General features: G+C 36.5%; 1 protein-coding gene across 1 annotated transcript; it reads left to right on the top strand.

The window, feature by feature from the left end:
- Window positions 1-280: 280 nt before the first annotated feature.
- Window positions 281-6,343, top strand: LOC123874061. The gene is made up of 4 exons (XM_045919220.1): window positions 281-523; window positions 919-979; window positions 1,920-6,210; window positions 6,326-6,343. Exons 3-4 carry the CDS (start codon window positions 1,936-1,938, stop codon window positions 6,341-6,343), a joined length of 4,293 nt encoding a protein of 1,430 aa, XP_045775176.1. The 5' UTR covers window positions 281-523; window positions 919-979; window positions 1,920-1,935.
- The last annotated feature ends 5,899 nt before the right edge of the window (window positions 6,344-12,242 follow it).

Here is a 12,242-nt window from a genome sequence, read left to right as displayed (position 1 = left end):
AATGAAAGTTGATTGATTGAACGATTGATTGGTTGAACCGGACGTGGTAATTAGAAAATGGCGTCTAGGATTAAAAGTTAAAACATAGGTGATGGGTATATTATACTCTTTGTCTATGATATTATGGTTATGAATGCGTGATGTACGCTAAGCTTTATTCATGGAACATAGACTACTAGTTAATCTATGGTCATAGAGTATATCAATATATAGTGAGCTGAGGAGTCTGTGGACGATAGGCTTTTTAGTCATTACATTTATTAAATGTGGTAAACGTATAAATAGACAAGTAATTTAGTTTAATAAAGAGGATTAATTATAAGATTAATTTTGAGATAAATTTCGGAACCCGTACGTAAAGATAAAAGAGTTGAGTATCATATTTCAAATTTGCCGCGTAAATACACAAGTTCAAGTTCGATCCTGTATCAGACATCGGCCATTTTTATTTTTCTTACAAAGAGACGCGAGATTGGAAAACCATAAAACGCTGAATCAGTGTAAAGTTAATATAATTAAACGGGTAAGCACATTCGTTTTGTACCTTATAAGACGACCATTATATTTCTATCGTTTGATAATTTGAGCACGCTATTCATGTCGAGTTTTGTGATGAAAAGTTTATTCGCACGGTCAAATCGAAGATCAAAACTGCTTATGAAAATTTTCATATAGGAACATTATTATATGAGTTGTGTTTATATTTAGTAAAGATTTTAATTACTTAATGAAGAAATCTGCTGTTGAGTGTTAATAGATCTTAACTCACTTCAATAATGTGACTAGATTCGAACAAGTTAGCGAGATGGTCGGTTAGATATTTGAATTCAGACATATCGGAAGTTCGTTGTAAGACTCGTCACAAATTTTCAAGTCACAGTATTAGTGTAATTAAACGTGAATATGTACTTGTTTTAGGCAACCACACGAGGTCACGATCAGTATTTTACTTCTAAGTGCTTACAGAAATTAGTAAAAGGTAAGTTTTGGATATATTATAGTTATAGGAACAGTAGTACTTTCAAACGAAAGTTACAATTAATTACCCTTATGCTAGCTAACTAAACTGAAATTAAACCTAATTATCCATGTGTAAGACAATATCCAGAAGTACAACTTGACTCACAGTACTGGATGAATAATTGTTTGTATGTATGCATATACATACTTTATTTATCAAAGTTAGATAATTACAAAATTTTATTATCTTTATATGGTTGCAAGAACAATTTACCTGAGTTGAAAAAATAGTTTCAAGTTGACTTGTAGAATTTAGTGGAAGTTTTATGTTTAGAGATACAGTGTCCATGAATGATTTTAAATATTAAATAATGGCAGATATTGCTTATTATTATTGCTCTCATATTCCATGCAATAAGTAAATCAATATTTCAAAAGTAATTTTTCTAAAAAGGAATTAAAATTAAAGTTAATGCTATAGGGTGTACAGTTAGCATGAACTATAACAACAAATTCTTAAATTATTTTTACATTTGTTTTTCATTGTCTTGATTATGAGTTTATGGTGATGATACATACCTATATGGACGGTACCTATATATCTTATGTGTTATAACTAAAATAATGTACTTGGTGTTTCAACTTTCAATAATATGGAATTAACTTAATTCTATATTAATAAATTAAGTTAATAGTAACAACTACTATAGTTAAAGGCTTAAACATTCTTATCTGACTAAGTACCTGTGCTAGTGACATAGAGTAGAATTTTGGGTAACTCATGTATGAGAAATATTTTTACTTTTCAAAGTACTTGTGCCGTTGGCCTAAGGATGAATGTCTTGTGTGTGTGTGACTTATTTAAAATGTGAGTAAGTGTGTATACCTGATGATAGGTTATTATATACTTACCTATGTTTATTGTAGGTTATTATACCTAGCCTAAATCATATTTCCAGAATAATTGACTGCAAAATGGAAGAAATACTCTTAAATCGTTTGTCCACTTTTGTCAAAGAAGTGAAATCTCTCTCGGATCAAGCTCTCAATTTATGTCAAACTCTTCATGAAAATGATGAAAACTTAGAATCAGCAAGGATTGTTAGGTCTAAATTGAAAGCAATTTTATCTCGGTTTACCACGGAATTATATAATTATTTCAAAATTTGTAACGACCCTAATCCAGACGAGATATCAGATTTGACTAATGATCAACTTCGAGGTGAAGAAAATTTAGCAGAGCTAGAGGCAAGATTAGCCATGAAGAGTGAGAAGTCAGTGATGTTACCTCAGCAAAGTGATTATTCGTCATACAGCAAACTACCAGATTTGCATTTACCAGAGTTTAGTGGTAATTTGCTTGAATGGCACCAATTTTGGGATCAGTTCACATCAAACATGAATCGAAGAAAATTGAATGATGTCGACAAGTTGCTGTATCTCAAAAGTTCTCTCAAAGGAGATGCTGCTAGACTTATAGATGGACTTGAAACAACAAATCGAAATTATCAGATTGCTGTCAATACTTTAAAGGCTCGATATGGGAAAGAAAATGAAATTGTATATGCGCATCATAACGCTCTAAAGAAAATCAAGCGAGCGGAAAAGATGGAGGATTGTAAAGGAACTTTGGATGAGATAGAACGACATCTCCGAGTACTTCAATCTATGGGAGAAAATACCAATTCCAATCAAATGCGATTTCTTATTATGGAAAAGTTTCCAACTGAGATTATCTATGAAATGAAAATAAGATTGGACTCTGACCGGACAGAGTCAGTCGAAGACATATTGACACAACTTTCAAGAGTGATCTCAGTTAAAGAGGAAGCACGAATGATAACTCAGGAAAGTACCATGGAAGGAGCGCCACAATACACTGTGGAAACTTTACATGTAAAGGAAACTGTTCTTCAAAACAAAGGACATTCTTCTAAGATGAATAATACTAATGAATTCAAACATAATAAAGGCCGTTGGAACAATTTTAAACTTAAAGTGAACAATAGGTATCAGAGAGAGAAAACCTTCCCAACTAAAAGAAAATTTGAAACAGAAAGAAGTGGTTATAGCAAATTTACTAAAGAAAAGAAAAGAAGATGGTCATGTATTTTCTGTGGGGAACACCATAACAATAAAGATTGTACCAAAGCAAGAACCATTGAAGAAAGGAAAGCTAGATTGAGAGGTAGATGTTTTATTTGTTTTAAACCAGGACACATAATGCGTAAATGCACAGTAAAAAGGAAATGTGAATTTTGTGAGAAACAAGGGTCTCATCATCAATCGTTATGTCCTAGTAAATTTCAAGAAAAACCGGAACAGAAAGGATCAACCAGCACTAGTGTAATGCACGCCAGTAGAAAGGGAACTACTTTATTGCAGACTGCGGTGGTTGAAGTTCGAGGATATGGTAATAATACAAAACTATGTCGAATTCTAATGGATTGTGGTAGTCAAAGGAGCTATATCACTGAAAGGATTGCCAAGGATTTGAATCTTCCAGTTGAAGAGCAAAATAATCTTTCAATATTTACGTTTGGAGCACAGAAGCCCAAGGAAATAGAAAGTCCATTAGTTAAAGTAAGGTTAGTTACACAGAGTAAAGCGATTAGGACTGTATGTGCCAACGTGGTACCTTCAATATCTCAGGGAGTTCCACATCCAGAAAAGGACTTACTTGACTGCAAGATCAAGGAAAATTACATCTTAGCAGATAATGGTACATTGTCAGACAGAGTAGACATTTTACTAGGGAATGATTATTATTACACGATTATGTCAACGAAGAAGGTTCGTATTGCAGAAGACTTATACCTCATTGAATCGGAATTCGGATGGATGCTGTCGGGCAAAACTTCAGAGAATAACAACACAGTTGAACAACTGTCAGTATTGACATATTGTCAATCTTCATGTGAAGTCAGACTGAATCAACCAGATCCACCATTAGACAATGGAGACTTAAAACGTTTGTGGGATCTGGAGTCGATTGGAATCACCGATTCACCAAAATTAAGTCGCGATGAAGAAGCTATCAAACACTTCAATGAAACAACTGAGTACAGAGATAACAGATATTATATTAGTTGGCCATGGAACGACTATCCAACAGACTTACCATCTAACTTTGGATTAGCGTTCGGACGTCTAGTAAGTTTAGTTAAAAGATCAGACTCTGAAACTCTAACAATATATGATGAAACATTAAGAGAACAACTGGAAAATGAAATCATTGAAGAAGTCCCAAACACAGAGGAAAAGGATCATCCAATACATTACATACCATTTCATGGAGTGTTGACACCGGGAAAACCTTTGAGAATCGTATACGACGCTTCAGCAAAGACCAAAGATAACAAGAGTTTAAATCAATATCTTTATTGTGGACCACTATTATTAGAAGATTTAACAGGATTACTAATTAAATTTAGATGTTATAAGGTTGGAATAACAGCTGATGTTGAAAAGGCATTTCTACAAATTGGACTTAAAGAACAGGACAGAGATGTCACAAGATTTCTATGGTTAAAAGATACCAAAAAACCAGTAACAAAAGATAATCTTCTTTACCTTAGATTCACTCGCGTTCCATTTGGAATAATATCAAGCCCATTTATTTTAAATGCTACAATCAAACATCATCTGATGAACGCCAAAAATAAAAGTGTTAGAAAATTAGCAAATGACATTTATGTAGACAACGTTGTGACTGGAGCCAACACTGCAAAGGAAGTCGAAGAGTTATATAGAAACTCAAAGGAGGCATTCCAAGAAATCTCAATGAACTTGAGACAATGGAGTTCTAATTCAACGGATTTCATGCAACAAATACCTGATTGTTGTCCAGAAGAGATAGTAAAAGTATTGGGTCTAGACTGGCACATAAAAGATGATACATTACACTTGAGGACCAACAAAATTATGAACAATGCTAATACCAAAAGAGGTATTCTGAAAAGCGTTGCATCTTATTTCGATCCATGTGGATTTATAGTTCCCACTCTGTTAGCTGCTAAAATCTTACTGCAGGACCTGTGGAAGATGAAAATAAAATGGGACTCACCATTACCCAAGGATATCGTTGAAAAATGGAAGGATATTAAAGAAGACTTGGAAGGAGTCAAGGAAATAAATTTAGCTAGATGCTATATGAAGAATCCTCAATGTAACGACTTTGAAATTCATTGTTTCACGGACTCTTCAACAAGAGCCTATGCAGCTGTAGTTTATATCGTTGGAAATGATCAGAAAAGTTTTGTTATTGGAAAGTCGAGATTAGTACCGATAAAAGACCAAGAAAATCTAAAAATCCCTCGTTTAGAGCTGTTGGGCGTATTGATTGGAAGCCGATTAATACAATATGTTCTTAAATTCATTGATTTTAATATAACTAAACAAATATTATGGACAGACAGTCAAATTGTTATTGATTGGATTAACTCAACTAAATTACTAACACCATTTGTTGCCAGAAGGATCAATGAGATCAAACAAAATAAAAATTTAATCGTCAAATACGTACCGTCAGAACTGAATCCTGCTGATGTTGCTACCAGATCAACAAGCGCAAAGGAGGATCAAGAGAAATGGTTAAATGGACCAAATTTTTTGCTTGAGAAACCTGACAGTTGGTCAGGGAAATTCAATATCGATACTTTTTTAGTTGGGGAGGGTCTGACGAAGACTAGTGATACGCAAAGTTGTTCACAAACGGAAGTAGAAGGTCAGATGAACACCAATGAGGTTCAAGAACAGGTTCCAGAGGTAATAGAATTGGAAGATTCTATAGATGACAACATACAAGACAACACATCTAAAGAACAAGAAGTAGAGACTGAATGTCTGGATAACAGCATAAATGAAATTAAGAAAATACAAGCTGAATACTTCAAAGAAGAAGTAAATGGTAAAGAAACAAGTCTCAGTCGTAATTTGGGAGTGTTCAAGGACATTGACGGAATTTTACGATGTAAGGGTAGGCTTCAATATGCTGAATGGTCTTTCGACAAAAGGTACCCCATACTTATACCTAAAGGTTGTGATTTCACTGATAAAATTATAAGAAAAACACATGAAGAGAACTATCATGTGGGTGTCAATCATACTCTGAGCCTGATTCGTCAGAAGTACTGGATACCACAAGGCAAACGTGAAGTTCGAAAGAAGTTGGAAAAATGTCCACGTTGCGTGAAACATGGAGGTGGACCATTCAAAGCACCACCCATACCTGCATTACCACATGAAAGGGTAAATTATAGCAAACCATTTACATTTACTGGTATTGACTATTTGGGACCAGTGTTAGTTAAAACAGAAGGAGGAACGAGCAAAAGATGGATATGCTTATTAACATGTTTGGCAGTTAGAGCAGTACACTTAGAAGTGGTAGACGATTTGTCAGCTGAAGAAGGTTTACTCGCTCTGAGGCGAATGATTGCGACCAGAGGAGTACCAACTCTAATTACATCAGATAACGCATTACATTTCAAATTAATAGCTGATATAGTTTCCAATGCATACTGTGTTAAAAATAAAATAAAATGGCGATTCATACCTGAACTCGCACCTTGGTATGGAGGATTTTACGAACGGCTCGTAGGACTCGTAAAACATTGTATGCGAAGAACACTTCAAAAGCATCTTTTAAAGGATAATCAACTTGCAACAATAGTTAAGGAAATAGAAGCAATAATAAACACCAGACCATTGACAGCCGTAGATTCAGAGCTAGAACATGTCCTGACACCTGCGGATTTTCTACAAATGGATAGATGTATCAGTGTAGAAACAGCATCAGATAACATTCCATTGCAAGGGACATCGACAAAGACCAACTTAGTCCAGGGCTGGAGAAGAGCTCGTATACTGTTAGAAGAATTTAAAGAAATGTTTAGTAATCGCTACTTACCGAGCTTACGTGAGAGATACAGTCACTCGCTCAAACAACCACGTGTGACTTCAAAACTTATCCCAAAAGAAGGCCAGTTGGTTCAGTTGAAAGGAGATAAAAATCGTGAAGGCTGGAAAGTAGGTAAAATAGTTTCTTTAATTAAGAGTTCTGATGGTTTAACGAGAGTGGCTCAAGTGAAAGTAGGAGACACTATATTCACCCGTTCTATTGCTCACTTATATCCGCTTGAAGTAGAAGACGGTGTCCAATGGGAACCGATACTTCAAGATGCAAAACAATATTCTGAAGTCCAAAAATTATCTAATGAAGTTTCCAAAGAGTTGGTAACTGCACCAGATACTGTTACAATAGAATCGGTGAACGCACAAAAGGAAACGTTAAATGATAATGACATTGAAATGAGACAAATTGAAAACATAGATGAGACGGAAAATACAGCAGATGTTGCAAATAATGAAGTAGACATAGAGACTGAGAGCATGGAAAAGGATAGAGTTGTAAATGATCTGAGAGATGATTCTGATGTGAGGGACAAATATTTGATGACAACGAATGAGGATACGGAAGAACAATCCGAAGACATTGGTCACAAGCGAGTTGCAGCGGTCCGAGCCCTTGAAAAGATAAGGGAATGGACGCGCAATTTGCTTACCTTGTTGTAATCAACCGTTCTCGGCGGGAGTGTCGCGGAAACCGCGAATGTAAATATTGTATATAGCAACACCGATACTCTATGGTGAGTATGTCTTTGGTTTCCTTTAGTATAACAAAGAATGCAAGTTTCGACATGTCTGAGTATGATGGCCGCCGAACGCGCCAAAATATCTTAACTTCATATATTAGTTAATTGTTAGTGTGAATGATGCGTGTTGGACTGTGTCACCGTGCTGCAACGCTAGTAACATTCGTTGGTGTGAATATATGTGAATGATGTGTGCTGGGCTGTGTCACCGGGCGGCAGCGCCAGGTCATCCATGCAGATGCATATCAGCTAAGTGCCTCAAGTTTACCTATTAATGCCGCGAGCTTCTCTTAGTTGTAATAAGGAGACAGATGAACAGCACGGCTCTGTTGCAGTGCCATACGAGCTTGATCATGAATTTCCCGGCCGCACAGGCGCAGGGCTTGAGTTTCCCGGTCGTAAAGACGCAGGGCTTGTCCAATTCCCAGGCCGCACAGGCGCAGGGGTGGTCGAAAAGACGTTGGACACATTACCGGTAATGTAGGACGATCTCAGGCTGTGAAGGTTAATCCCTGAACGGCGAGAGCGGCATGATCCCGTTGGGTAGACTGCCGTAGCTATTGTAACACGCTAAGTCCTTAAATTCGTGATGGTGGGTCGAACGTCCTGTCGTGCGTTCGACCACCAGGCATGGAAACAATGTAAACGATCGCTCCCCTGTTCTCATGGTGATTAACTTATATCTATGACAATAAAGTAGACAGTACAAACATTGGTGTTTTCTACTTGTACAAGCTTAAGGCATTTAGTGGATTCAGTGTGAATCATAGCTGAAATTAAATATTACAGATGGTGACACGGTTGCACACTAGCCTGTCAAGGACAGTGGTTTCCAGTGGCTGGTACATCGGTCACTTACAAGTGGCAGGATTGAAGGTGAGAGTAACAGATTGCAATAATAGATTCATAATAAATAACTAGAATCTGGGCGATTTGCTTCGCTATCTGAAGACGCAGTAGTTAGTCTTCCCCCCTACAGAGATATGCGACAAGGATAAGACCACGTGCACACGTGAAATTGTGCTGATAAATATTATACATACTACTATATTGTAATATTAAATATATACTAGCTGACACAGCCGGTTTCGCTCGAGTTGAATTTTTTGAAATGTAGGGGTGAAATTTCCAAAAATCCGGAAGCACGAATTTCTTCTTTTTTAAACTGAAAACCCAAATACCAAAATTCTGGCAAATAGCATGGCTATGGAATTTTTAGTAACTAGCACGGGGCTACTAAATTTCGTGTAACTATCATGGCTACAGAATTTTTAGCAAATAGCATGCCTACAAAATTTTCAGCTACTAGTATGGCTACAGTATTTTCAGCAACTAACATGGGTATGGAATTTTTGACAACTAGCATGGCTACGAAATTTTAAGCAACTAGCGAGGCCACGAATTTTTTAGCAACAGTTGGCATGGCTAGGGAATTTTTCGCAACTAGCATAATTAGCATGGCTACGGGATTTTAAGCAACTAGCATGGCTACGAAATTTTTAAAACTAGCATGGCAAGGATACTAAGTCTACTCTAACACGAACTTGATCAGTCATTCTAAAACCTCAATTTCATATCACATTGAATATTATTCAGTGTGTATACGCGCTAATACTTTTCAGTTTTGCCACATATGTGTAAAAGAGTCAGGTATACAGGCCGAAGCGAAAACAACGTGTTTGTCGAAAACGTCGAAAATAGGCCAAACATATTTTTGGTTTTAATTAACAGCCTGGCCATACTCGAATTGAATCCGGTGTTTCCACACGTCATCACTTCGTTCATGTTAACAGCACAATCGACAAATACCTATTGCTTGGCGAGCAACCGCCGAGTTTCTTGTTGGTTCTTCTTGGTAGGGACGGCATTCCGAACCAGTGGTAAATTATTTGACGATTCAAAAGCACTTGTAAAAGTTTATTTGAATAAAAATCTATTCTATTCTATTATACCTACTCTTGGTAAGAACATTGCGATAATAGCCTAGTAGTTAAGACTCCTATTTTTTTTTTTTTTTTTTTTATTCACTACAGGTAAGCGCTTGACCACAATCACACCTGATGGAAAGTACAAGCTAAGTCAATTCACATAAAACAGAAAATTATTAATTCTGATAATAAAATCAAAGCAGCTTGGGATATCATCACAGATGAAACTGGGAAACGTAAAGTGGAAAATAATAAATTGGAACTTAAAATTAACAACCATATTACTGACTCCGACTTAGAAATAGCAAACGTATTTGAGGACTTTTTTCGAAACATTCCAGTTACCACTACCAGTTCCCTTAACTCGTCGCCAACGGAAGCCTACACTCTTCTAAGGAGCAATGTTTCTGAGTGCAGTGTATTATTTAAATTTGAACACGTTACCCCATATGATATTGTTAAAGTATTCAAATCGCTACAGTACAAAAAAACCGGAGACCTATGGGGAATTTCAGTAAAAGTAATCAGCAATATTATTGATATTGTTGCTCCATATCTTGCTCTAATCTTTAATGAGTCCGTAGATTCAGGATCCTTTCCAGATCTTATGAAATACAGTAAATTAATTCCTCTTTTTAAATCGGGTAGTAAAACTGACCCAAATAATTACAGGCCAATTTCAATTTTACCGACTTTTAGCAAGATATTTGAAAAAATTATGCTCAACCAACTGCTCCAGCACTTTAATCTGAATAAATTACTTCATTCGGAGCAGTATGGTTTTACTAAAGGTCGATCAACAATCGATGCGGGCGCAATGCTTTTAAAGCATATATTCGATGCATGGGAGAACTCACAGAATGCTATTGGAATTTTCTGTGATTTGTCTAAAGCATTCGATTGCGTTTCGCATGAGACTCTCTTGGCTAAATTGAACCACTATGGAATCAAAGACTCTGCGCTTAGTCTCATTGCGTCCTACCTCAGTGATCGTATACAAACTGTATGTGTAAATGATGTGAAGTCATCCGGATCAGCCTCACTAATGGGTGTTCCACAAGGCTCTATCTTAGGTCCCTTCATGTTTTTGGTATATATAAACGATTTACCATATTTCGTCCAAAATAATTGCGATATTGTACTATTTGCTGATGATACGTCTTTGATTTTTAAAGTCGATAGAAATTATAATAATTTTGACGATGTAAATAGAACCATATCGCAGGTTACTCATTGGTTTACTGTTAATAATTTGCTTTTAAATGCAAAGAAAACTAAGTGTGTCGAATTCGCATTGCCCAATACTAAGACGGCAAATGATTTTAATTTAATGGTAAATAATGATATGTTGAAAGTAGAAGAAACTACCGTGTTCCTAGGGATAACTTTAGATGCAAAGCTTCAATGGAACGCCCATATATCAACACTTGCTGGTAAACTCAGCTCTGCTGCTTACGCTGTTAGAAAGATTCGACAGATAACTGATGTGGAAACTGCAAAAATTGTATATTTTGCCTATTTTCACAGTATTATGTCTTACGGAATCTTACTATGGGGTAAAGCGGCAGATATTGGAAAAATTTTCGTATTACAAAAAAGGGCAATACGCGCAATCTATAATTTAAAACCGCGCGATTCCCTACGAGAGAAATTTAAGGAAATAGGTATTCTTACAGTAGCTTCTCAATATATTTACGCTAATATAATTTTTGTACGACAAAACATTCATAGTTACAAAAAAATCGGTGATTTCCACGACCGGCAAACTAGAAACCGTGATAGGCTCGCATATCCTACGCTCCGCCTCAGGAAAGTTGGAAAATCGTTTGTGGGAATGAGTGTAATATTTTATAATAAAATTCCACAATCAATTTTAGACTTGCCTTTACACAAGTTTAAAAAATCTATTAAAAGTATGCTCCTGAAAAAAGCTTATTATACAATCGAAGATTATGTAAATGACAAAAAAGCTTGGATTTGATGCGCTCCAGCAATACACGGCGCTGCAATTGCTTGTATACAGTATGGCATATTATTGTAAATTGTACATTTGAAAAGAGCAACCGCCGAGTTTCTTGCTGGTTCTTCTCGGTAGGAACAGCATTCCGAACCAGTGGTAGATTATTTTGACGATTCAAAAGCACTTGTAAAAGTTTAATTGAATAAAAATAATTTGAATTTTGAATTTTGAATTTTGATGATGTGGTCTAAGATGGGACGCGTTTACCTAGAAGGTGCCTATTCACTCTTGTTTTAAAGATACCCGGATTGTAATTGGTAGGAAACACAGATCGCGGAAGAGTATTCCAAACCTTAGCCATGCGTATGAGGAATGAAGACGCAAAACGTTTCGTGCGTGTAGATGGAATGTCAACGACATAAGGATGGAAACTCGCCCGACGTCTTGCGGTTCGATGGTAAAATGGTGAAGGGGGGACAAGATCGAAAAGTTCCTGTGCACACTCTCCGAAATATATCCTATAAAACACTGATAAGCCGGCGACCTTACGGCGGTGATCGAGACTTTGAAGTTTCGCCAACAATGGAGAGTCTTCGCCTATAAGTCTCCTAGCTCGACGGTCAACGGCATCCAGAGCCGCTAGTTGGTACTTAGCGGAGCCATCGTAGAGGTGACTGCAGTACTCCATGCACGACCTGACTTGCGCTTGATACAAAGTAATCAGTTGGCGCAGCGTGA

Source organism: Maniola jurtina, chromosome 17 (genome assembly GCF_905333055.1).
Source record: "Maniola jurtina chromosome 17, ilManJurt1.1, whole genome shotgun sequence".
Classification (NCBI taxonomy): domain Eukaryota; kingdom Metazoa; phylum Arthropoda; class Insecta; order Lepidoptera; family Nymphalidae; genus Maniola; species Maniola jurtina.
Note: the sequence above shows the minus strand (reverse complement) of the source record. Positions and strands in the feature narration are given on the sequence as shown.

Bases quoted from the DNA above. Each gene is read 5' to 3' on its own strand.
- LOC123874061 (XM_045919220.1), top strand. From the start codon at position 1,936: ATGGAAGAAATACTCTTAAATCGTTTGTCCACTTTTGTCAAAGAAGTG.